The sequence below is a fragment of the Salmo salar genome, chromosome 04, assembly GCF_965601325.2.
Source record: "Salmo salar chromosome 04, fSalSal1, whole genome shotgun sequence".
NCBI lineage: Eukaryota > Metazoa > Chordata > Actinopteri > Salmoniformes > Salmonidae > Salmo > Salmo salar.
In genome coordinates this window covers 57,202,717-57,230,707 of record NC_138294.1, presented here as the reverse complement: position 1 = coordinate 57,230,707, position 27,991 = coordinate 57,202,717, and the positions used below count along the sequence as shown (strand labels likewise).

The 27,991-nt window shown below is 44.7% G+C and overlaps 1 protein-coding gene across 1 annotated transcript in view; it reads left to right on the top strand.

The window, feature by feature from the left end:
* LOC106603391 (neurite extension and migration factor) overlaps positions 1–23,029 on the top strand; it is a 36,837-nt gene extending 13,808 nt beyond the window's left edge. Inside the window, exons 2-3 of the mRNA XM_014197019.3 lie at positions 14,854–14,975; positions 16,575–23,029. Coding sequence (XP_014052494.2) covers positions 14,900–14,975; positions 16,575–20,563 — 4,065 coding nt within the window. The 5' untranslated portion in view covers positions 14,854–14,899 and the 3' untranslated portion in view covers positions 20,564–23,029. The remainder of the gene's footprint in view (positions 1–14,853; positions 14,976–16,574) is intronic.
* Positions 23,030–27,991: the final 4,962 nt, after the last annotated feature.

The window sequence follows — 27,991 nt, the reverse complement described above, 5'->3', positions numbered from 1 at the left end:
AAGTGAACAATCTTAGTCTCAGTATCACTCTTACTGTGGAATTGCCCTAATATATGATGTCAAACCGTGCATACAGTAGCTAGCAGACAGAGAAAGTACACCACATGACCAAAAGTATGTGGGCACCTACTCATCAAGCATCTCATTCCAAAATCATGGGCATTAATCTGGAATTGGTGCCCCTTTGCTGCTATAACAGCCTCCACTCTTTTGGGAAGGCTTTCCACTAGATGTTGGAACATTGCTGCGGGGACTTGCTTCCATTCAGCCACGAGCATTAGTGAGGTCGGGCAGTGATGTTGGACGATTAAGCCTGGCTCGCAGTCGGCATTCCAATTCATCCCAAAGGTGTTCGATGGAGTTGAGGTCAGGGCTCTGTTCAGGCCAGTCAAGTTCTTCCACACCGATCTTGACAAACCATTTCTGTATGGACCAAGCTTTGTGCACGGGGCATTGTCATGCTGAAACAGGAAAGGGCCTTCCCCAAACTGTTGCCACAAAATTGGAAGCACAGAATCGTCTAGAATGTCATTGTATGCTGTAGCGTTAAGATTTCCCTTCACTGGACCTAAAGGGCCTAGCTGGAATCATGAAAACAGTCCCAGACCATTATTCCTCCTCCACCAAACAGTTTTAAAAAATGTATTATTTTACTTTTACCCCTTTTTCTCCCAAATTTCGTGGTATCCAAGTGGTAGTTAAAGTCTTGTTTCATATGGACTCGGGAGAGGCGAAGGTCGAGAGTGTCCTCCGACAACACGACCCAACCAAGCCGCACTGCTTTTTGACACAATGCCCACTTAACCCGGAAGCCAGCCACACCAATGTATCAGAGGAAACACTGTACACCTGGCGACCGTGTCAGCGTGCATGTGCCCGGGCCGCCACAGGAGTCTCTAGAGTGCGATGGGACAAGGACATCCCAGCCGGCCAAACCCTCCCCTTGGCTGGACAACACTGGGCCAATTGTGCGCCGCCCCATGGGTATCCCGGTCACGGCCGGCTGCGACAGAGCCTGGACTTGAACCAGGATCTCTAGTGGTACAGCTAGCAACTGCGATGCAGTGCCTCTGACCACTGCCCCACTTGGCCCCCTCCACCAAACTTTACAGTTGGCACTATGCATTCGGGCAGGTAGCATTCTCCTGGCATCCGCCAAACCCAGATTCTTCCGTCGCAATGGCAGATGGTGAAGCGTGATTCATCACTCCAGAGAACGTGTTTTCACTGCTCCAGAGTCAAATGGCGGCAAGCTTTACACCACTCCAGCCAACGCTTGGCATTGCGCATGGTGATCTTAGGCTGCTCGGCCATGGAAACCCATTTCATGATGCTTCTGACGAACAGTTCTCGTGCTGACGTTGCTTCCAGAGGCAGTTTGGAACCCGGTAGTGAGTGTTGCAACTGAGGACAGATGATTTTTACACGCTACGCGCTTCAGCACTAGGTGGTCCCATTCTGTGAGCTTGTATGGCCTACCACTTCGCGGCTGAGCCGTTGTTTCTCCTAGACATATCCACTTCACAATAACAGCACTTACAGTTGACCGGGGCAGCTCTAGCAGGGCAGAAATTTGACAAACTGACTTGTTGGAAAGGTGGTATCCTATGACAGTGCATTGTTGAAAGTCACTGAGCTCTTCAGGAAGACCATTCATGTGTGTTTCATGTGTGGCTGTGTGTTTTTGATTTTATACACCTGTCAGCAACGGGTGTGGTTGAAATATACTGCTCAAAAAAATAAAGGGAACACTTAAACAACACATCCTAGATCTGAATGAAAGAAATAATCGTATTAAATACTTTTTTCTTTACATAGTTGAATGTGCTGACAACAAAATCACACACAAATAATCAATGGAAATCCAATTTATCAACCCATGGAGGTCTGGATTTGGAGTCTCACTCAAAATTAAAGTGGAAAACCACACTACAGGCTGATCCAACTTTGATGTAATGTCCTTAAAACAAGTCAAAATAAGGCTCAGTAGTGTGTGTGGCCTCCACGTGCCTGTATGACCTCCCTACAACGCCTGGGCATGCTCCTGATGAGGTGGCGGATGGTCTCCTGAGGGATCTCCTCCCAGACCTGGACTAAAGCATCCGCCAACTCCTGGACAGTCTGTGGTGCAACGTGGCGTTGGTGGATGGAGCGAGACATGATGTCCCAGATGTGCTCAATTGGATTCAGGTCTGGAGAACGGGCGGGCCAGTCCATAGCATCAATGCCTTCCTCTTGCAGGAACTGCTGACACACTCCAGCCACATGAGGTCTAGCATTGTCTTGCATTAGGAGGAACCCAGGGCCAACCGCACCAGCATATGGTCTCACAAGGGGTCTGAGGATCTCATCTCGGTACCTAATGGCAGTCAGGCTACCTCTGGCGAGCACATGGAGGGCTGTGCGGCCCCCCAAAGAAATGCCACCCCACACCATGACTGACCCACCGCCAAACCGGTCATGCTGGAGGATGTTGCAGGCAGCAGAACGTTCTCCACAGCGTCTCCAGACTCTGTCACGTCTGTCACATGTGCTCAGTGTGAACCTGCTTTCATCTGTGAAGAGCACAGGGCGCCAGTGGCGAATTTGCCAATCTTGGTGTTCTCTGGCAAATGCCAAACGTCCTGCACGGTGTTGGGCTGTAAGCACAACCCCCACCTGTGGACGTCGGGCCCTCATACCACCCTCATGGAGTCTGTTTCTGACCGTTTGAGCAGACACATGCACATTTGTGGCCTGCTGGAGGTCATTTTGCAGGGCTCTGGCAGTGCTCCTCCTGCTCCTCCTTGCACAAAGGCAGAGGTAGCGGTCCTGCTGCTGGGTTGTTGCCCTCCTACGGCCTCCTCCACGTCTCCTGATGTACTGGCTTGTCTCCTGGTAGCGCCTCCATGCTCTGGACACTACGCTGACAGACACAGCAAACCTTCTTGCCACAGCTCGCATTGATGTGCCATCCTGGATGAGCTGCACTACCTGAGCCACTTGTGTGGGTTGTAGACTCCCTCTCATGCTACCACTAGAGTGAAAGCACCACCAGCATTCAAAAGTGACCAAAACATCAGCCAGGAAGCATAGGAACTGAGAAGTGGTCTGTGGTCCCCACCTGCAGAACCACTCCTTTATTGGGGGTGTCTTGCTAATTGCCTATAATTTCCACCTGTTGTCTATTCCATTTGCACAACAGCATGTGAAATGTATTGTCAATCAGTGTTGCTTCCTAAGTGGACAGTTGGATTTCACAGAAGTGTGATTGACTTGGAGTTACATTGTGTTGTTTAAGTGAGCAGTGTATATAGTGTATATTCACTAACCCTGCGTTCATAGCCAAGTGGGAAGGTGGTATTTACCACATACAATGCATTTAAAAAAAATATTATACAAAAAAGAAAATCCACTTCAATGCCCCTCCAACTGTTAATTACTAGTGGGAAACTTGTCTATCATCCCTGAACTCGGACTTCTTCCACATGCTGACCTCTGATGTCACTTACTGAGAAATGACCTCGATAACAGAATTTTTCGGCAGTTAAATGCAACAACAAAACATTACATTCGTTTTTTAACACTATAATTTGTTTGCAAAGCATGATAGCTGTACTTTTAGTTTATGGTTGACGCAGCTTGGCCATTGCTATTCACAAGAAGCATTGCCTGCTGTGAACCATGCCTCTAACAAAAGAGATCTCAGAAGACCCAAGATTAATAATTGTTAACTTGCATAAAGCTGGAAAGGGTTACAAAAGTATCTCTAAAAGCCTTGATGTTCATCAGTCCACGGTAAGACAAATTGTCTATAAATGGAGAAAGTTCAGCACTGTTGCTACTCTCCCTAGGAGTGGCCGTCCTGCAAAGATGACTGCAAGGGCACAGTGCAGAATGTTCAATGAGGTTAAGAAGAATCTTAGAGTGTCAGCTAAAGACTTAAAGAAATCTCTGGAACATGCTAACATCTCTGTTGATGAGTCTACTATACATAAAACACTAAACGAGAATGGTGTTCATGTGAGGACAACACGGAAGAAGCCACTGCTGTCCAAAAAAAACCATTGCTGCACGTTTGAAGTTAGCAAAAGAGCATCTGGATGTTCCACAGCGCTACTGGCAAAATATTCTTTGGACAGATGAAACTAAAGTTGAGTTGTTTGGAAGGAACACACAACACTATGTGTGGAGAAAAAAGGCACAGCACACCAACATCAAAACCTCATCCCAACCCTAAAGTTTGGTGAAGGGAGCATCATGCCTTGAAGCTGCTTTGCTGCCTCGGGGCCTGGACAGCTTGCTATCATCGACGGGAAAATGTATTCCCAAGTTTATCAAGACATTTTGCGGGAGAATGTAAGGCTATCTGTCCGCCAATTGAAGCTCAACAGAAGTTGGGTGATGCAACAGGACAATGACCCACAGCACAGAAGTAAATCAACAACAGAATGGCTTCAACCGAAGTAAATACGCCTTCTGGAGTGGCCCATTCAGAGTCCTGACCACAACCCGATTGAGAAGCTGTGGCATGACCTCAAGAGAGCAATTCACACCAGACATCCCAAGAATATTGCTGAACTGAAACAGTTTTGTAAAGAGGAGTGGTCCAAAATTCCTCCTGACCGTTGTGCAGGTCTGATCCGTAACTACAGAAAACGTTTGGTTGAGGTTATTGTTGCCAAAGTAGGGTCAAATCAAATCAAATGTATTTATATAGCCCTTCTTACATCAGCTGATATCTCAAAGTGCTGTACAGAAACCCAACCTAAAACCCCAAACAGCAAGCAATGCAGGTGTAGAAGCACGGTGGCTAGGAAAAACTCCCTAGAAAGGCCAAAACCTAGGAAGAAACCTAGAGAGGAACCAGGCTATGAGGGGTGGCCAGTCCTCTTCTGGCTGTGCCGGGTGGAGATTATAACAGCACATGGCCAAGATGTTCAAATGTTCATAAATGACCAGCATGGTCAAATAATAATAATCATAGTAGTTGTCGAGGGTGCAACAAGTCAGTAACACAAGAGTAAGTGTCAGTTGGCTTTTTCATAGCCGATCTTTGAGAGTATCTCTACCGCTCCTGCTGTCTCTAGAGAGTTGAAAACAGCAGGTCTGGGACAGGTAGCACGTCCGGTGAACAGGTCAGGGTTACAGCAGGTCTGGGACAGCAGGTCTGGAACAGGTAGCACGTCCGGTGAACAGGTCAGGGTTCCATAGCTGCAGGCAGAACAGTTGGAACTGGAGCAGCAGAACGGCCAGGTGAACTGGGGACTGCAAGGAGTCATCAAGCCAGGTAGTCCTGAGGCATGGTCCTAGGGCTCAGGTCCTCCGAGAGAAAGAGAGAAAGAAAGAGAGAAAGAGAGAATTAGAGAGAGCATATTTAAATTCACACAGGACACCGGAAAAGACAAGAGAAATACCCCAGATGTGACAGACTGACCCTAGCCCCCCGACACATAAACTACTGCAGCATAAATACTGGAGGCTGAGACAGGAGGGGTCAGGAGACACTGTGGCCCCATCCGATTAAACCCCCGGACAGGGCCAAACAGGTAGGATGTAACCCCACCCACTTTGCCAAAGCACAGCCCCCACACCATTGGAGGGATATCTCCAACCACCAACATACAATACCGGGACAAGGCCGAGTATAGCCCACAAAGATCTCCGCCACGGCACAACCCAAGGGGAGTGCCAACCCAGACAGGAAGACCACGTCAGTGACTCAACCCACTCAAGTGACGCACCCCTCCCAGGGACGGCATGGAAGAACACCAGTAAGCCAGTGACTCAGCCCCTGATCTGTTGTCAACCAGTTATTAAAACCAAGGGTTCACATACTTTTCCCACCCTGCACTATGAATGTTTACACGGTGTGTTCAATAAAAACATGAAAATGTATAATTGTTTGTGTGTTATTAGTTTAAGCAGACTGTGTTTGTCTATTGTTGTGACTTAGATGAAGATCAAATGTTATGACCAATTTATGCAGAAGTCCAGGTAATTCTGAAGGGTTCGCAAACTTTTTCTTGCCACTGTATTATCTGACTACTGTTCCTTAGTAATTAAGACAAATTGGAAAGGCAATGATTATCATTTTAAATGTATTTTTGTTGGGTATTGGACACTTTTATTGAGACACTTTGGAAATCAGAAGCAGATACAGGTAGGTGGATTTAACCACAGTCTCCAGTGGGGCATTGTATTTCTGACTTGAGTGTTACCACTACACCACAGCTCTGCACAGGCAATGATTATTCTGAACACTGGAAATTCTTTCTCTGTAAAATATGTATCACAATGATCTGTTGTTAGCTCTTATATTGAGAGGCTGGTGTTTCAGATTTCAGGATATGACAGCTAGAAAACAATGGTTGTGTCCAAGTGTTTCAAGTCAGCAAAATGAGGGATCAAGGGGGTCATACTAAATGGTTATAAAGTAGCTGATGTTTTGTGTTCGTAGTACTCAAGTGTATTCAGCCAGGGAAGTCTTGTTCGGCCTGTATGTGGGTGGTGCTCCCTCCTCTCCAGCTCTCTGTGGAGTTTTGTTCTATTCTGTTTTATTTTTTCTTGTGTTTATGCCTTGGTAGTGGAATCACTCGGGAAGCCTTTCATATCCCCACTCTGCGCTGCCCTGGCGGCTGTCAGTGTAATAGTATGTGAGATGGATTATGGGGTTATTTCCCTGCAGTGAAAAAACGATTGTTGCATCAGTCAGTCAGTCAGCGCCTTCCCAGACTGGCCTCTTAGTACACTGGAGTTAAGCTTTGTCAGGATGCCCTCCTGCACCAGAATTATGAATCACTTCTACCTCCCACCTACAGCTATACGTGCTATACCGTGTACAAACACACTCTCACAGACAAATGTGTAGGCCCTATATACAGGTAGTACTCTATGTGGGACTGTCAATTTGAGTCTGCGCGAGTAATCCATCCATCATGCAAAATTGATTACATGAATCAGGATATGATGCAAGAAGGAAAACCGGCAGATATGGTCATCTGTATGCTCAAAGTAATGTTCTTGGTAGGGGTAACGGTTCCGTAACCACAGACGCTTGGAGACGGGAAGCAAGTACAGGGTGCGGATTTAATAATAAATAGACATGAAACTAAACAAGAACAGCGTCTGGACAAGCGAAACAAAACAACATCAATGCAGACACGGGAATGAAACTGAGGAAGAGCCTGACGGGCCAGCCAAGGCGCGGGAGCCCGACAAGCCGGCTGAGGCATGGCGTGGGAGCCTACCAAGCCAACCGAGGCTTGTGAGCCTGAAGAGCCAGCTGAGGCATCCCTGTTTGCTTCGGCAACGGCACCTGGACCCGACGTCACCCCAAAAATTATAATAACTCCCTGATGCTTCCAATTGTGGTGTCTGCATTCTGTAAAGGTTCCGTAACCACAGAAGCTGGGACACGGGAAGCAAGTACAGGGTGTGGATTTAATAATAAATAGACATGAAACTAAACAGGAACAGCGTCTGGACAAGAGAAACAAAACAACATCAATGCAGACACGGGAATGAAACTGAGGAAGTGACAGATATAGGGGAGGCAATCAATAACGTGATGGAGTCCAGGTGAGTCCGATGAAGCGCTGGTGTGCGTAACAATGATGACAGGTGTGCGTAATGATGAGCAGCCTGGTGACCTCGAGCGCCAGAGAGGGGGAGCGGGGACAGACGTGACAGTACCCCCTTCTAGGGACGCCACCTGGCGTCCTACCTGGGCGAGCCTGACGGGCCAGCCAAGGCGCGGGAGCCCGACAAGCCGGCTGAGGCGCGGGAACCCGACGAGCCGGCTGAGGCATGGCGTGGGAGCCTACCAAGCCAACTTAGGCTTGTGAGCCTGAAGAGCCAGCTGAGGCATCCCTGGTTGCTACGGCAACGGCACCTGAACCCGACGTCACCAATAAAATTATAATAACTCCCTGATGCTTCCAATTGTGGTGTCTGCATTCTGTAAAGGTTCCGTAACCACAGAAGCTGGGACACGGGAAGCAAGTACAGGGTGTGGATTTAATAATAAATAGACATGAAACTAAACAGGAACAGCGTCTGGACAAGAGAAACAAAACAACATCAATGCAGACACGGGAATGAAACTGAGGAAGTGACAGATATAGGGGAGGCAATCAATAACGTGATGGAGTCCAGGTGAGTCCGATGAAGCGCTGGTGTGCGTAACAATGATGACAGGTGTGCGTAATGATGAGCAGCCTGGTGACCTCGAGCGCCAGAGAGGGGGAGCGGGAGCAGATGTGACAGGTAGGGGTAATACTAATAAATAACTCATAAAATTCATAAAACATAATTTCATCCTCAGTACCTCCAGTTTCAGTTCCTCCTCTAAATCACCACAGGTTTTCCACCTCTGCAACCTACCTTTTTACTCTGTATTTACTCCTTTCTTCTAAGCCGCTTGTGGCTAGTCAAAATAAAGTGCTATTATGGGTTTACGGATTAGAGCTTCTCTTATCAGGATTTATATTAGCTGCTTTGATATGAAATACAGCAGCTCCCCATTGGCCTTGATACCCCTCTTGATATGTATGGAAGGTTTGATTATTACAGGTTCTTAAAAGTCTTCACTCCTGTTTGCTGTTTACTGTAAATGTTTTTTCCCTTTATCATGAAATCTGCTGTCTATCTGAAGGGTGAAACCTTTTCTCTGTTCATTACAGAAATTAGACTAATACATCAGTAAGATACGCTAATGTTGCTATGAATTAAAACGCTAAACTAATGAAACAGCTTCTAAATTCAAGTCATGAACAACGATGGTAACAATTCATGAAAAAATAGATACGGTTACATATCTGGATATTATTTTTGGGATATATCATATCTTACCATTTTGACAATATCTCAATATTATTTTTGCGCTGGTTGGCTGTACCAACAATCCAGTATTTTTCCTTCATTGCTTATTCTCCAGATTATTTTTAAATAGGGAGCACATTTTTTCCCAGCAGTTTTATTTCTATGGCTGTGTCACGGATCCCTCTGGAACTTTCATTGCGCATACCTGGCCCCTATTCCCACTGATTGTATTTGTATATATGTGCCCTTTGGTTCCCATGGTGCTGTCGATTATTGTTACAATATCCGTTGGTGCGTGGAGTACCTGTGCTGTGTGTTTTGGCTTTCGTGCCATTGTGAATTGCGCAGGTGATTACGGGTCTCGTCCCGTGGGTTAATCATCGTGTGCATGTTATTTATTCGAGGTACTTGTTTTGGCTTTCTACTAGAGGTCGACCGATTAATCGGAATGGCCGATTAATTAGGGCCGATTTCAAGTTTTCATAACAATCGGAAATCGGTATTTTTGGACGCCGATTTGGCCGATTTTATTATTATAATTTATTTTTTTATATATAATTTTTTTGGTTGATATTTATTTAACTATGCAAGTCAGTTAAGAACACATTCTTATTTTCAATGACGGCTTAGGAACGGTGGGTTAACTGCCTTGGGGGCAGAACGACAGATTTTTACCTTGTCAGCTCGGGAATTCAATCTTGCAACCTTATGGTTAACTAGTCCAACGCTCTAACCACCTGCTTTACATTGCACTCCACGAGGAGCCTGCCTGTTACGCAAATGCAGTAAGAAGCCAAGGTAAGTTGCTAGCTAGCATTAAACTTATCTTATAACAAACAATCAATCAATCATAATCACTAGTTAACTACACATGGTTGATGATATTACTAGTTTATCTAGCCTGTCCTGCGTTGCATATAATCGCTTAGGTACACGTTGCTCCAACCATAAACATCAATGCCTTTCTTAAAATCAATACACAAGTATATATTTTTAAACCTGCATATTTAGTTAATATTGCCTGCTAACATGAATTTATTTTAACTGGGAAAAATGTGTCACTTCTCTTGCAAACAGAGTCAGGGTATATGCAGCAGTTTGGGCCGCCTGGCTCGTTGCGAACTGTGAAGACTATTTCTTCCTAACACAAAGACAGCCGACTTCGCCAAACGGGGGATGATTTAACAAAAGCGCATTTGCGAAAAAAGCACAATCGTTGCACGACTGTACCTAACCATAAACATCAATGCCTTTCTTAAAATCAATACACAGAAGTATATATTTTTAAACCTGCATATTTAGCTAAAAGAAATCCAGGTTAGCAGGCAATATTAACCAGGTGAAATTGTGTCATTTTGCGTTCATTGCACGCAGAGTCAGGGTATATGGAACAGTTCGGGCCGCCTGGCTCGTTGCGAACTAATTTGCCAGAATTTTACGTAATTATGACATAACATTGAAGGTTGTGCAATGTAACAAGAATATTTAGACTTAGGGATGCCACCCGTTAGATAAAATACGGAACGGATCCGTATTTCACTGAAAGGAAAAACGTTTTGTTTTCGAGATGATAGTTTCCGGATTCGACCATATTAATGACCAAAGGCTCGTATTTCTGTGTGTTATTATGTTATAATTAAGTCTATGATTTAATAGAGCAGTCTGACTGAGCGATGCTAGGCACCAGCAGGCTCGTAAGCATTCATTCAAACAGCACTTTCGTGCATTTTGCCAGCAGCTCTTCGCTGTGCTTCAAGCATTGCGCTGTTTATGACTTCAAGCCTATCAACTACCAAGATTAGGCTGGTGTAACCGATGTGAAATGGCTAGCTAGTTAGCGGGTGCGCACTAATAGCGTTTCAAACGTCACTCGCTCTGAGACTTGGAGTAGTTGTTCCCCTTGCTCTGCATGGGTAACGCTGCTTCGAGGGTGGCTGTTGTCGATGTGTTCCTGGTTCGAGCCCAGGTAGGAGCGAGGAGAGGGACGGAAGCTATACTGTTACACTGGCACTACTAAAGTGCCTATAAGAACATCCAATAGTCAAAGGTATATGAAATACAAATCGTATAGAGAGAAATAGTCCTATAATTCCTATAATAACTACAACCTAAAACTTCTTACCTGCGAATATTGAAGACCACCAGCTTTCATTGGAACCACCAGCTTTCATATGTTCTCATGTTCTGAGCAAGGAACTTAAACGTTAGCTTTCTTACATGGCACATATTGCACTTTTACTTTCTTCTCCAACACTTTGTTCTTCCATTATTTAAACCAAATTGAACATGTTCTAAATTGATTTTATTGATGTATTATATTAAGTTAAAATAAGTGTTCATTCAGTATTGTTTTAATTATCATTATTTCAAATAAATAAAAATAAAAAAATCGTCCGATTAATCGGTACTGGCTTTGTTTGGTCCTCCAATAATCGGTATCGGCGTTGAAAAATCATAATCGGTCGACCTCTACTTTCTACCCTGCGTTTTGTTACGTGTTTGTTTGGTCTTCGTCCGCGTGCCTTTACGCGGCACGCCGTAATTTGGGCTTAATAAAAATAAAAAAAACGCATTCCTGCGTCTGTCTCCCGCTCCTTCATGCCAACGTGATAGAATGATCGACCATTAAGGGAGACAGTGGGAATGGCCCGGCCGACGATGTCCGACGTCGCCGCAACAAGTCCGTCCGACGACGCCACTTCAGCAGCCACAACCGGTCCGTCCGACGCTACTGGTCTGCTGCATCGGGTCCTGATCGACCCGCACTGCGTTCCTGTGATCGTCCGCGAGGCCGGTGTCGTGTGCTGCTGGTGAGGTGCGTCAGGAAGGGGGTATTGTCACGGATCCCTCCGGAACTTTCATTATGCACACCTGTCCCCTGTTCCCACTGATTAGTACTTGTATAACTGTGCCTTTTGGTTTCCATTGGGCTGTCGATTATTGTTACAATGTCCGTTGGTTCGTGTGAGTACCTGTGCTGTGTGTTTTTGCTTTCGTGCCATTGTGGATTGTACAGATGATTACGGGTCTCATCCTGTGTGTTAATCATTGTGCGCTTGTGTTATTTATTCGAGGTACTCCTCGCTCTTTTCAACCCTGTGTGTTGTATACATGTTTGTATACATGTTTGTTTGGTCTTCGTCCCCGTGCCCTTGCACGGCACGCCGTAATTTGGGTGTAATAAAAAACCCTATTACGCATTCCTGCGCCTGTCTCCCGAATCATTCATACCGACGTGACAGACTGATCAAAACTCGTTTGCAGCAGACATATGGTGAGCAATATGTTTGAAACATCGAATCATAATAAAATCACAGTATCGAATCACAATACATACTGTAGAATCATGAGAATCGCAATACATATCGTATCGGCAACTAAGTATCGCGATAATATCGTATGGTGAGGTCCCTGGCATTTCCCAGCCCTAGTATGCATCCATTATTAGTTAGGTGCCTACAGCCCCTCACACACTTACTCTACTGTATGTGGCCTCAAGTAAATTAAACCAATAAGCAACATTTCAGATGTGTTTTTATTCCCTTGCTCAGCAGCTAAGAACACACTGTTTTTCCAAATTTTGCTCAATATGGCTTCAAACAAAGGAATGAGTGCATGCAGAGTGCAGTATGATGTAATATAGTCAAATATACAGTAACTATGCAGTGGTTGACGTAGTGCTCTGTAGGATTTTGAAAGTTGAATTATTGAAGACTTATCATTTTCTATAACATCATCATACCTCTGCAATGGTGTACTGCTATGCCCTACTACAAACCCATACTGTAGTGTTTCATTATTTTAAGTGAAACTGGTCAATCATACGTTATGTTTGCTATGCTGTAGCCCAGCACCACCATTTGGCTGATTTCTGGTTCATATAAAATTGTGATTTCAGGGTTTCTCTGGGAATTCAGTTGTTCCTCCTGAGAAGAAAGACTCAGTGTCACATATACTCCCATTTAGAGCCCTGATTGCAGCAGATGGATCAGGTGATGTGGACTGAAAGTGAATCTCCTGCATTAGCAGTGATCCCGTCTGTTTAATCACCTCAGAGCCTCTGGGCCAGTGGCCCGCACTCTGAGCAGAGAGAGAGCTCTGATAACCTGGGCCTCTTAGAAATAACATCATTTCATTTCATATGATGGGATGTGTTTTCCTTTTCTCTGCATACAAAAATGGAAAAAAATAAATTGAATGTGCCTCACAAGGGTCTGATAACCACAGATGCTACCCCATGCCAGTAATGGATTCAAGTCTGGCAGTTATACTTTCACGCATTTGTCATCTTGGGCCCGCCAGGTGTTGTTTTTAGTTGTAAAAAGATGCTGAGCATCTCCCACTGAATAATTTTTCATGTCTCTGCAAACTCTCTCCCTATACTACTATGTTTCCAATGGTCCCTCTCTATGCAGTGCTGAGATTAGACAATTCTAATGTTAAGATTTTCAAACTGCTTACCAATGACTCATACTGACTAGAGTCTTCCCAGTAAGATTAGTGCACAGTGGTAGACACAGACCCATGGCCAGGTTATCACACAGACCCATGGCCAGGTTATCACACAGACCCATGGCCAGGTTATCACACAGAACCATGGCCAGGTTATCACACAGACCCATGGCCAGGTTATCACATAGACCCATGGTCAGGTTATCACATAGACCCATGGCCAGGTTATCACATAGACCCATGGCCAGGTTATCACATAGACCCATGGTCAGGTTATCACATAGACCCATGGCCAGGTTCTCACATAGACCCATGGCCAGGTTATCACACAGACCCATGGCCAGGTTATCACACAGACCCATGGTCAGGTTATCACATAGACCCATGGCCAGGTTATCACATAGACCCATGGCCAGGTTATCACACAGACCCATGGCCAGGTTATCACATAGACCCATGGCCAGGTTATCACATAGACCCATGGCCAGGTTATCACATAGACCCATGGTCAGGTTATCACACAGACCCATGGCCAGGTTATCACATAGACCCATGGCCAGGTTATCACATAGACCAGGTCAGGTTATCACATAGACCCATGGTCAGGTTATCACATAGACCCATGGCCAGGTTATCACATAGACCCATGGCCAGGTTATCACATAGACCCATGGTCAGGTTATCACATAGACCCATGGCCAGGTTATCACATAGACCCATGGCCAGGTTAAAACAGAGAGCGAACCAAGGCCAGGTTAACACAGACAGAGGCCCAGGTTAATTACACAGAGAACCAGGCCAGGTTAACAGTATCGTTCTAGCTGGCAGTGAGTCAGCACTGCGCTGGCAGAGAGTCTTGTTTCATGCGGCTCACAAACCTTTGTCGCAAATTGCCTCCAGGAGAAACAACATGGCTTAATAATGTGTTAAATTGGACATGATCGTTGGACATAGGGCTAATTTTATGCAACCTCTTATTGCTTCTTCTCCATCTCCATTAATCTGGCCATTTGTTTTTTCTCCTTGGCTGCAAGAAAGGGATAGTGGGAGGAGGACGGGGTGTTTGAGAGCGTGAACAAGAGAGTTAGAGAGCTAGGAAAATATAATATGGAAGAGAAATAAGATTTTTTGGGGGCATGATTTTATACAATTGTTACTTCTGACATTTGCTTAGAACAAATCTCATTCAGCAAGCATGTTATTGAGGAGTTTTGAGACTTGAGAAACACTTAAAGCGATCAACAAAAGGCCAGGAGGATGTGCCTGCAATTTGCATGCAGACTGAGGCTCAGGTGTTTAAAAGCCTACTAGATACAGTATAAGGCAGTCTCCTATAATGGTGCCCAAAACAATATCCCTTGGTAGCCCATAGATGGGGACATATATTTGACAGGAACAAAGAGTAGAATCTTGGGCTAAAGGTAGAAATATAGCATCCCGAATATTCCCTAGCCTCTTTTGAAGCCCCAGGAAGAGTAGCTGCTGCTCATGCAGAAAGACGAGAGTCAACAAAGATTTGCATGGCATATGATGACATAATACACCTTTTCCTTTGGTCAGCACCAGTGTTTTCATGTGTCTTGTGTTTTTCCTCTGCAGGTTGGATAGTGGTAATAATGTAAGAGACAAGAACCACGCTAAATTGATGGATGTTTTTCAAGAACCCAACTTTGCTGTGCTGGCTTCAAACCTGGAACAGATCAACAAAGCGGATGAGAATGGTAAAGACATGTGTATGTTGCTTTGCTAGAAACACATTAGGCCTACTTGAATAAAAAACAACAACGAATGGACACACCAAGATCTAATTCTTCTCCACAGGTGTAGCTATATTGTATCATATTGTACTGTATGTTATAGCATTTTACAATGTGTTTTTATGAAGGAACAGAGGGAATGCTGCTACATTATCACGGTACATTATGTCACAATCAAGGCACGGAGTTCTTATATGGAACAAGATGCTACAGTACGCATTGTTTTCACCTCCTCCACTATTTAGCTTGGCTGTGACCTTCACAAAGCTGAAAGGAGAGAAGCCTCAGCCTTGATATTTAGTGACCTTAACCTTTGCTACCTGTTTTAATGCTCAGAGACGGTCTAATGAATGAGTGGAATGTTTTCGTCCGTTTTTTTAATTCTGAAAGTACTTATCATCCTTTCCCACAACACTCCAATCCTTAACGACCCTGAATGTAAAAGGGTAAAGACCACTCACACAGAGGAGGGGAAAGGTTATTACTTCTGTCATTCCTTCCATTCATCCTGTAAATACATCAACATAAAGATGTTCAATCAGAGTAATAGAAAATATTATTTAAGATTGAAAAAATAGGCTAATGATTTCTATATTTCCACAAAATTTGTCCCATGATTACTTTCTATTATGGCTTTTATTCTCATTGCATTCTTATCACAAATTATAGAGCACAAGAAACACAATGATGGTGATTAATGATGAGCATTTCATTTTTCTCAAGAAAAAGCTGAATTCCCCTTTTCAGCTTGAATTAGCTCTAATATGCCTCGTCTTTGTACAAAATTATTACTTTGTGCAGCCTGTTTGAAAAAAACATGACCTGTGCATTTTACCAACTGTAAGAGAGGCTAGGAACATACACTGAGTGTACAAAACATTATGAACACCTGCTCTTTCCATGACTGACCAGATGAATCCAGGGGAAAACTCTGATCTCTTATTGATGTCACTTGTTAAATCCACTTCAATCATTGTAGATGAAGGGGAGGAGACAGGTGAAAGAAGGAGTTTTAAGCCTTGAGACAAGTGAGACATGGATTGTGTATGTGTGCCATTGAGTGTGAATAGGCAAGACAAAATATTTAAGTGCCTTTGAAAGGGGTATGGTTGTAGATGCCAGGTGTGCCGGTTTGAGTCAAGAACTGTAACACTGCTGGGTTTTTCACGCTCAACAGTTTCCTGTGTGTATCAAGAATGGTCCACCACCCGTAGGACATCCAGCCAACTTGACACAACTGTTGGAAGCATTGGAGTCAACATGGGCCAGCGACCCTGTGGAACACTTTCGACACCTTGTAGAACCCATGCCTCGATGAATTGAGGTTGTTCTGATGGCAAAAGGGGGTGCAACTCAATGTTAGGAAGGTGTTCCTAATGTTTTGTACACTGTGTACATTGAGCTGAAAAGGAAAAATAATTAAAGAAAGGAAATAGTATAGTATATTAAAATGTCATCTTATATAGGAAATACAGTATGTTAAAGTACTCTCACATTGTCCATCAGTGAGTTCACAAGGGAATTAGTTGATATCTGATACTATCTCTTTGTTCCGCTCTACAGAATCACACAACCAGGACAGTTCTTTGAAGCCAGACAGTCCCGGCACCCCTCCTAAAGCCAATCCACCAAAAGGAGGCCCTGAGAGTGAGAGGACCTCACTGAGCCCATCCTCACCTCTCAGCCCAACAGAGACCCCTGAGCCCAGCACCACTACTGCTGATGACTCCTCCACCCACACCATCTCCCTCACCTCCTCCTGCTCCACCAAGTTGGTGAGTCACTGGGCTCTTCCAGAGGACTGTAGTGACAAGGCTGCCTTCACCATGATGGAGACAGGGAGTGTCTCGGCCCTGTCTGGGGGGGACTGCCTTATGCCACAGAGCCGCACCTGCCTGGGCTGCTTCATCGAGAGCAAGGACGCTACAGAGCCTGAGCCAGGGCTGGGCCTGGGCCGGGACTACGACCCTTGTCCTGTCTCCTGTCCTGACATGGCCATGCAGTGCATGAGTTCTGGTATCCGCTACGGGGATCAGCTGCTCTCAGACCAACTCCTCAGCTACCCAGAGCACAAGGTCAGGGCGGTGGAGAAGACAGATGAGGAGAAGTCAGCGGAGGACAGTGACTTGGAGGATGCCACGTCAAAGAGTATCTACGAAGGCCTGCTCCTGGACAAGTGCAACGGTGAGGAGGCTCTGCTGGCTAACTCCAGCCAGGACTGGGGCTGCTTTGAGTCCTTTATCAGCGAGAGTAAGATCGAGCTGCTGGACCTCTGCTCTAAGAACGAGCTCTCTGTCAACCTCTTCTCAGAAGAGGACGTAGACAACTACATGTTTGATGATGAGGACTCCACCCTGGGCAGCGACGTGTGCTCGCTGAAGATACGCTACGAGTCCTTCCAGGACAACGTCCGAGAGAAGACCAACACCATTCAGGAGGAAACCCAGTTCAACTTCTTCCCGAGTGTCGTCGCCAAAAAGGAGGGAGAGGGAGCAGTGAAGAAGGAAGCTGAAGTGCCGCAGGTGAATGGAGAGAAGGTCGAAGTCTGGGTGGCTGGAGAAAAGGTTGACAAAAACAACAGCAGCAGCTCTGCTGAAGTGATGCCGAATGTCAGTCCAGAGAGCAGCTACCTGTTTGATTTCAACAACTCTACAGAGGACTCTGGAGAGTACAGCGATGACAGCTCCTGTACTGGATCCTCCCTTGACACCTGCCAGACCAAACGGAAATACTGCTTCCTCTCCAGGGAGAACTCCAGCTCTTCTAGTCAGCTGAGCTATGGGCTGAGGTCCAAGAGGAAAGTCAGATACAGCGACGACTATCTGTATGACGTGGATTCTATCGAGAGTGAGAGGAACATGGAGAAAAAAGAGAAGCAGCCGATGGGTCCAAAGAAAGAGGAGGATGACGACTGGTGTCCAAAGAAGAGGAGAAAATCCTCACGAAAAGAGCCTCCGGTGATAATCAAATACATCATCATAAACCGATTTAAAGGGGAGAAGCACATGTTAGTAAAGCTTGGAAAAATTGACACATCAGAGACAACAGTAAGCTTAAGTAAGGACTTAGTTCATAAGTACCAGAGAATGGCCCCTCTGAAAGACTACTGGCAAAAGAGGCGCCAGGAAATGCAGGAGCAGCGCAGGCTGGCTGCTGGTGATAAAAACAGATTTCCGAATGGCTGCAGGCGTTCCCTTAATTCTAGCCTGACAAAACGAAAATACAGGATTGCAAATAGAGTCCGGATTCAAAGAATTCACACTGTAGAGCTCTCGCCAAACCACGCCGATCACAAGCAAGAGGTGCGAGCAGCTGAGGATCAGGCTGCCTGTACAGATATGGCATCAATAACAACAACAACCTCCGACTGTGCTGCTAGATTAGACCAAGGAAGTGTGACAGGAAAAAGCAGATCGCTAGAGAGGGAGGGGAAAAGACTTGGAAATAAGATTTTGAAAATAAGGAAATTTAAAAGCGAGGCCAGACTGAAGTCGAAAAAAATGACAGAGGCTCAGCATGAGGATGGTAAAACTGTGGTACACCTACAAGAGGTTGGCCCACTATCCCCAAGTCAGCACCCTGACATAGTTTACTCTAAAGCAGGCAGCCCCCAGCTTTGTGATGACTCCACTGTCAGTGTCGACCCCACTGAAAAGTCTACTTTTACACCAGCCCCTTGCTCCTCTTCCAGCACAATGACCCATCCTGTAAATGTGAATAGTGGTCTACCTGTCATCCCCGGAGGCTACCTACAAACATTACTAGATGCCTCTGACTCATCCAGTAACACTGGACTGTCATATTACTCCCAGCAGCAGCAGCAGCAGAATCCCCGACAACAGTTTCCCCATGGGCTCTACCAGGAGGAGAATCCATTCACTAACCTACAGCTGGCCCAGAGCTGTGTTCTATCTCCTCCCTCAGAGTCCGAGCTCCAACAATCCCCCTCTAACTCCAATCAGATGGAGCCAAACTTCACTCACATATCATGGCAGTCTGGAGGTGAACAGCTACCATTTACATCTGACATTCCACCTGAATCTGCTGGCTTTTCCAACACCATGCCTTTGCCATTGACAAACAACTTGCCGTTGTCAGGATATAGTCAAGTCAATGTAGATGGCAACAGACTGCTGAATGATAAGGCACATTTACCTGAAGAGCCACCAGGACCAGACTCAACCCTACAGGCCAGCCGGTCAGCTGAAGAGGAGCAGGTGCAGTTCCATAGAGTCACTCTAAACACAGATAACAGCAGGCTGGCCAGCTATGACTCTATGGGTTCACTGTCTGCCTCCTCTAGCAACTACAGCACTATGAGTCACAAGTCCTGTGAGAAGGAGAGTGAAGAGGATGTGAACGAGAACTTCTTGGCCCACTGTAGTCCCAAACTGGTGATCCAGCAAAGTACTGATGAAATCACTCCCCTTAGGGAGTCCACAGACCTACTGGACATCTCCAACTTCACCCCCGATAAGTTCAGGCACTCGTCGTTGTCAGAGATGTCGCCACCCGACACACCAAATCTCTCCCCACAGGTGATGGGTCCAGAAATGAGGGAAAGCCTAGGAAAGGCCAGGGAGTTTCAAGGAGAGACAGGAGACATGACTCTCTCAACTACACCTGATGGGACTAAGTGGGACTGTAATGTCCTGCCACAACAAAATCATGATGGCAGAGCGATAAACAATCATCAGTTCCAGTTCCATACTTTCAATGACAATGATGGCACAGGGTTAGGTGATAAGATTGACGGCACGGACGTCTTTGATGAGCAGGCTGAATCTATTGGGGGCCGAACTAAAGGTCCCAAGTCAAAAAGGAAAGCAACCAGTAAACCGAAAACCAAGACTCCAAGGGCCCCCAAGACAGAGAAGAACAAAGCCCCTAGACAGAATTCTCGTTCATCCAAAAAGCTAAAAGCCCTGCTTGATGCAAAGGCAAAGGCGAAAGGTGAAGAAAGTGAAGGTCTTGCTGGACTGTCAGAAGACTGGCCTTTACTGGTGGAGCACGGTGGGGGCTGGGCAGACGGCGGCAACAACAACAGTGCTGTGGATGACGACCAGCGAGAGTTTGAGGAACCCTCCAACATCCTGTCCAACATAGTCTCTGGGATGGCAGAGGTCGAGAGGTTTATGAAGGTGTCCATCGAGCCACTGTGGGACCCCATGTCTGGACTCTGTCAGCCTCCAGAGGCCAACAGCCTTAAAACTAAGACACTCAAAATCCTGGCGGGAACAACAGCTGACATCAGGAAAAAGGGTGGTTATGCCACCTCCCCTGGGGCAGGAAGGGGCAGGAAGGCAACTGGCAGGGGAGCCAAAAACCAATCCAAGTTCATTCCTTCAAACCCCTTCTTCCCCCCTCTCACTCTAGACTGCAACATGTTCAACAAGTCCAGCCTCGGTATACCTGGCATCTGTGGGCCCGCACACAAAAAAATGTACCGTCACAAAACCAGTGCAAAATTTGCTGGAGACGAAAACAATACAGGGAAGCGGGACTCGAGCAAGAACGTAGCTCTGATGGCCTCTTATGAGAAACTGAGGTAATATTTTGTAACAGTGGCTGCAAAATACGTCCCCCTCACTCTATTTCCTCCCGCCTCTTGCTCAGTTCCCTGGGTTCCCTTACTGCTCTCACTTTTTGACTTAAATCCAAGTGTTGCATGGCAAAGACATTAACCCTGACTACCCCACCTCCTTCTTTTACCCTGAAACAACTTGCATGTGAGCTTTTATTTGTTCCGGCGAAACTACCTATTGTGTGATTGATTGTCTCTAGCTTGACTGTGATTTCGAACTACCGTGGCTGCTTTTTGTTTCTGACACTGCTGCTTGATTCACATTTCTTGGTCTTTAGTTTGTTTTGTTTTTTGTTACTTTAGGTTTGACTTTTGTATAATAAGAAAAATTGCCTTGGAACTGTTTTGAAAATCATTTTTGTGATACTTAATGGTTTGCTTTGTTTTTTCAATTCTCCATTTCAGCGGAACAGCTTGCCCCTCCTTAACAATGTCAAAATTCAGTTTGTGGCTCTCCACAAATGTTTAAAATAACAGTTCAAAAGTTGTCCGTCCTTACATTTAGTCAATGGTTGCCTTCAGTGTACAAAGCGAGAGTGGAGTAGAGTTAGTCATGAGGGAACAATAGAAGTGTCCTATCATTACTGATACCACCCAGCCATTCCATTTGTGGATGTTTTACTGGTGTAGGAGAACTGTATCGCTGTTCTGCTGGGAACCAGACTTTTCAGAATAAAAAAGGGACATTTTTGTATTAACGATAAGACGACTTTCTCATACTGTCCTAATTTTCTTAATATCTGGAAATGGCATTATTTGTCATTGGCTTTTTGCCATGGTTTGGGGAGAGGAGGTGGGAGGGTAAGTGGAGTAAGTACCCAGAATTGCAATTTGTTAATGCTATTGTACAGAGACATATGCACTATTTGCAGAATATGACGATAATTATAATTGTTGAAAATGGAATTATGTGCCAAACGTTGAACAAGTATCTGTATAAACATTTTCTATCTATATGTATATTTGCTGTTTCATGTTCTTTTTGTTAGGGTTGGGGGGTGGGGTTTCTGGACTTCGGTGGCCGGTCGACATTCTAGAGAACTTACACTTCATTCCGTTTGCCAAGCACCTGCAGCTGACAGTGATACACCTTTTACCAAAATGCAAATGACTGTCTTTTCATTCATACATTCCTTTGAAATGATTGCCATCTGAACTCAAAATCAACAGCCAGCATGGCGATACAGAGAAGGGGATTAAATAGGTCCTGTGGAAAGCTGCCATAAGCTGTTTCAGCAACTAAAAAGTAGCACTGTGTTAATAAGAAATCTTTATGCTCTAACAGGTTAGTTCAATCTTGAGGTTTGAATTTGTACTATACTCAAGGTTAGTATACTGCTTCATGTAATCTCATGCAATCTCATGGATTCACCTACCACTGCACAAACATGGAGCTCTGTATTAGATTTCTACAATTTATTTCAATTTACATGAATTGATACTATCCATCAGAGATCGAATATTTATTGTGAAGACCTTTGTCTCTCGAAACACCCCTTCCCCTCCATCTTCTCCAAGTTGCCAGGCTAGCCATTGAGACTGGGGATCAGGACAGGTGTCACCACCAGGTGGTGTGGAGTAGACTGCCTTATATCATCCCTGCCCATTGTTAATTGAATGTATTTGACTTCCTCTCCAACACGAGTTTTATATGATGTACCACTGTTGAGCTGCCTGTGAAAGGTGCTTGAAAGCAAATGAACTTACAGGTAACTGAAAAAAGGAGGAAGAAATCCTCTGTGCCCTATTTATGAATGTATAAGATACTGTTATGTTTGATGTAATTCTGCCATGATTTTGACATTAATTAGATTTGTGTTTTGCCATTTTTGTTGAAAATAATATTGAGCTTTATAAATATTGTCAGAGTTGTTGCCAGAGGGATTCCAAAATAACTCTTGACATCCTCCATGAATCTTGTATATTTTTCAGTGTGCCAATTTGTAAAATATTTTCTAAGTGTATATTTTTCTTAGAAAGTGCTGTGAAGTATTTGTAAATGTGGATACCCTTTTTTCGCCTTTATAGGCAGTGAAAGGGATGTATAATGACATGCCTTTGGTTTTAAAAACCAAAATAACAAACATGACAAAAAAAAATATAAAAGGAGAGAGGGAAAACACTGGGAAAAAAGCTGTAACATTTTGTCAGAAGTTTTGTAATCAGACCAATCTTGTTGTGGGAGTGTAGTGCTATAGTGTAAAAAGTATGATAAAAGAAAAAGAAAAACTGAAATAAAGACATATTTGTGATTTTATTGCTGTTTTATAAATCAATCTAGTATCATTTTGTTTTGTTGTAACTGTTGCAAAGGTTTAAATATTTGTGAACAAGCCTGTATGGTGACAATGTAATATTGGTAACTTGCTGAGTTTTGTAATAATGTTTATGGAATAAATATAAAATAAAAATGAGGTTTTGATTCCTGCTTTCAGATGAGGTCTCCATTTTCTTCTCTCCAGGGACTGTATTGACATCTTTCTGAAAATGTATACAGTCCTTATGTTGCATGGATCTTAAAGACTTCAAAAAGTGTTGACATTACATTTTACTTGTAGTTTGTCTGCAAATAGATTGACTCCACAAAATGCTAAACATGTTACTTCATATACAGTAACAGTCAGAGGTTTGGACACAGCTACTCATTCAAGGATTTTTCTTTATTTTTACTATTTTCTACATTGTAGAATAATAGTGAAGACATCAAAACTATGAAATAACAGATATGAAATAATGTAGTAACCCAAAATGTGTTAAGCAAATCCAAATCGATTTAAGATTTTTGATTATTCAAAGTAGCCACCCTTTGCCTTGATGACAGCTTTGCACACTCATTCTCTCAACCAGCTTCACCTGGAATGCTTTTCCAACAGTCTTGAAGGAGTTCCCACATATGCTGAGCACTTTTTAACTGTTTTTCCTTCACTCTGCGGTCCAACTCATCCCAAACCATCTCAATTGGGTTGAGGTCGGGTGATTGTGGAGACCAGGTCATCTGATGCAGCACTCCATCACTCTCCTTCTTGGTCAAATAGCCCTTACACAGCCTGGAGGCGTCCAGTTAAAAAACAAATGATAGTCTCACTAAGCGCAACCAGATGGGATGGTGTATCGTTGCAGAATGCTGTGGTAGCTATGCTGGTTAAGTGTGCCTTGAATTCTAAATAAATCACAGACAGTGTCACCAGCAAAGCACCCCCACACCGTTACACCTTCTCCATGCTTCACGGTGGGAACCATACATGCAGAGATCATCCGTTCACCTACTCTGCGTCTCACAAAGACACGGCAGTTGGCACCAAAAATCTCAAATTTGGACTCATCAGACCAAAGGACAGATTTCCACCGGTCTAATGTCCATTGTTTGTGTTTCTTGTCCCAAGCAAGTCTCTTCTTCTTATTAGTGTCCTTTAGTAATGGTTTCTTTGCAGCAATTTGACCATGAAGGCCTGATTCACGCAGTCTCCTTTGAATAGTTGATGTTGAGATGTGTCTGTTACTTGAACTCTGTGAAGCATTTATTTGGGCTGCAAGTTCTGAGGCTGGTAAGTTTAATGAACTTATCCTCTGCAGCAGAGGTAACTCTGGGTCTTCCTTTCCTGTGGCGGTCTTCATGAGAGCCAATTTCATCATAGCGCTTGATGGTTTTTACGACTGCACTTGAAGAAACTTTCAAAGTGCTTGAAATTTTCCGGATCGACTGACCTTCATGTCTTAAAGTAATGATGGACTGTCATTTCTCTTTGCTTATTTGAGCTGTTCTTGCCATAATATGAACATGGTCTTTTACCAAATAGGGCTATCTTCTGTATACCAACCCTACCTTGTCACAACACAACTGCTTGGCTCAAACGCATTAAGAAGGAAAGAAATTCCACAAAAAAACAAGGCACACCTAAACTTAATTAAAATGCATTCAAGGTGACTACCTCATGAAGCTGGTTGAGAGAATGCCAAGAGTGTGAAAAGCTGTCATCAAGGTAAAGGGTGGCTACTTTGAAGAATCTCAAATATAAAATACATTTTGATTTGTTTAACACTTTTTTGCTTACTACATGATTCCATATGTGTTATTTCATAGTTTTGACGTCTTCACTATTATTCTACATTGTAGAAATGTTTTAAAAAATAAAGAAAAACCCTTTAATGAGTAGGTGTGTCCAAACTTTTGACTGATACAGTATATATATACTTTCAGACATTGCTTTGATGAATAGGCACTTGTTTAGAGAGACTACAATACATTTACTCTAGATTATAGAAGCCTTGGATAAACCGGTCGAACTTGTTGCCTAGTTATCATGAAGTTTTAGTGAAAATTGTTTAGTTTTAAATAGCTGTGTAAATAAGTAGGCCAGACAATTGTTTCTATATTTTTTGGCATAAGCTATGCCTGTGTTAGTAGTCAGGCACCTCAGCAGATGGCAGCATTCAATCCTTTTTTCTTCATGAGGAATAGTTCAGACTATCCTGGTGCATTGCTAGGCCTTGTAACATATGGTTAGCATGGATTATACATTGCACAATAGCTATGTTCATATATACTTCATCCACTGCTGCATACATTTGAACTGAATAACAGCTAAATAGGAAGGTGTGTGAATGTTGACTGCAACAACCAAAAAATCTAACCAAATGTCAAATATTCTGTTGTTTATCTATTGTTTATGGTAACAGGCAAACCCAAGGTCAGAATGCTCAGTAATCGAGTGAGAGGAGTAAGAACGTCTAGTTGTCTACCACTGAAAGGAACACAACAGAATGTTTATTAATGTAACTTGTAGGGGCGGGGGGGGCAAATCACAGCTATGGAAATCCACAGGGTGCATTGTACAACTAGTTGTTGTCTCCCATTTTCCTCAAGGTAAGGAGGGGTGGAAAAATCACAAGGGAAAAAAACAGACTTTCACATAGGAGTTTCCACTAGGATGCATGGATGAAGGATATATGTGCAAACCAATGACTGTATATATGAAGGTGCAAAGCCGTTTTTTTTTCTTGCCAATATAGTTATTAGACAGCTTCTGACAAATGTTTGGCCTATGCAGATCAATGCACTACTAGGCCAAGGGCTTCACATTGAGAGGGGTTGTCTATCTCCTTGTCTTCATCAACACTGATCTGGACAGGTGAAACAAATGCTGGGCCTCCAATACAATGCTTCTATCTATATTTCTTCCTGCAATGTACTACCATAGACAGTAGCCTACACTGTACTGTCCATCCCCGCCCACCACTGAACCAGAGCGGAGAACGAGCCCCTAACATTCCTATCCAGTCAGATTGTATGCTCATGTGTTTTGCCAAGAAATTTGACACACAAGTGAGTGACAGACCTGGTAGAGAGCATGGTGAAACAGAGACGACACTGTCTGTCCTGCTGAGTTTTGATGCAGTCTTAACCCGACAAAGTCAAAGTAGGATGTGTCAGTTATCCTGTGAGAGATTTTGTTTCAAACCCATTATAGTGTTTTAGGTGCCAAGCTTATGGTCATGTTGCAGCAGTGTGTAGGAGGGAGATTCCTAGATGTGGTAAGTGTGCAGGTGGGCATGAGTCAAAGGAATGTGTAGTATTGGTGCAAAACATTGTGTGTGTTAACTGTAGGGGTACCCATGGTGCTGGAGATCAGAAGTGTCCATTGAGAGAAAGGCAGGTTGAGGTTGGCAGGATCAGGGTAGTACAGGAGTCATATGCTGAGTCAGTGAAGGGAGTAGTAGAGGAAGATGAGTCCAGGGTGAGGGATCCAAAGAGGACCCCTGTGAGTAGGCCGAGGCCAATAGACAGTGATAGGAATAACTATCAATGTGCTTCAGTAAGGTTGGTGTCATAGCCATGATTACCCCTAATTGGTGGCATCAGCGTCGGGGTGTCCAGCTTGGTACTCACAGCACGTTCCTCCCCTCTATCACCCACCCCCGGGGTAGACCTCCCGGGATACCAACCCACCCCCGACCGGATGGGAGGCGTGCTCAGGACTAGGTTTGCGCGTGCTTAGGACTAGGTTTGCGTCCCTCCTGGAGAGAGCGTCCACATTGCCTTGCCCCCGACCTGTGGATAACAGAGAAAGAGAATCGCTATAAGGACAGGAACCAGCGGGTGAAGCGGTCATTCGTGTTCTTACCTCTTGCCATCCACACGAGTCGGGCATGGTGATCAAGGTGAAATTCCTCCCAAGGAGGTAATACTTGAGGGTGTCCAGCACCCACTTCCCCTTCTCGGCAATCGAGTACTTCTCCCTCTGGAGGACATACATGGAGTGCTCGTCGCCTTCCTGCTCTTGGGACAAGACGGCCTCCACCCGTGTCAGACGCGTCGGTGTGGACCAGGAGATTTATTGAGAAGTCCGGGGTGGCGAATACCGGGTGAAAACAAAGCGCGTCCTTCAGGGCCTGGAATGCCGCCTCGGTGTCCTCCGTCCATCGCACCGTCTGGGGTAGGCGTGCCTTCACTAGGTCTGTGCGGGGAGAAGCTATTGCGGCAAAGTTAGGTACAAATCAACTGTAATAGCCTGCTAACCCCAGGAACAACTTCACCTGCCTATTAGTTCGGGGGACCGGCCATTCACCAATGGTGTCATTTTTTTTTCTTGGGGCTTCACATTTCCAGATAGCCCACGTACTCCACCTTGGCGTAGCCCAGCTTGCACTTATGGGGGTTTGCGGTCAGCCCCGCATCCCTTAGCACAACCACCACCGCCTGTAGCCTACAGAGATGGGACTCCCAACTGTCACTGTGCACGATTATATCATACAAATTAGCAGCACCGTACTCACGGTGTGGGCACAGGACACTGTCCATGAGTCGCTGGAAGGTTGCTGGGGCCCTGTGGAGCCCGAAAGGAAGAACCCGGTAGTGGTATAGCAAAAAGTACGATCTTTGTCCCCATGTGCAGTTGCAACCCGTAGTCTGGCTTTTTTATGGCAGTTTTGGAGCAGTGTCTTCTTCCTTGCTGAGCGGCCTTTCAGGTTATGTCGATGTAGGTGTCACGCTCTGACCTAGAGAGCTGTTTTTTCTCTGTTTAGTTAGGTCAGGGTGTGATAGAGTGTGGGCATTCTATGTTTGTATTTCTATGTTTTGAGCCGAGTATGGTTCCTAATCAGAGGCAGCTGTTCATCGTTGTCTCTGATTAGGAATCATACTTAGGCAGCCCTTTTTTCCACCTTTAGTTGTGGGATCTTGTTTTTGTGTTGTGCCTGTGAGCACACTATTACTTCACGTTTCGTTTGCCTCTGTATTTGTTTTGGAGAGTTTCATTTATTAAAACATGTGGAACTCTACGCATGCTGCGCCTTGGTCTACTCCTTTTGACGATTGTGACAGAACTACCCACCTCCAAGGGACCAAGCAGCGTGATATGGAGCTATGGACAATTAAGGAGACAAGGAGGAGTATATA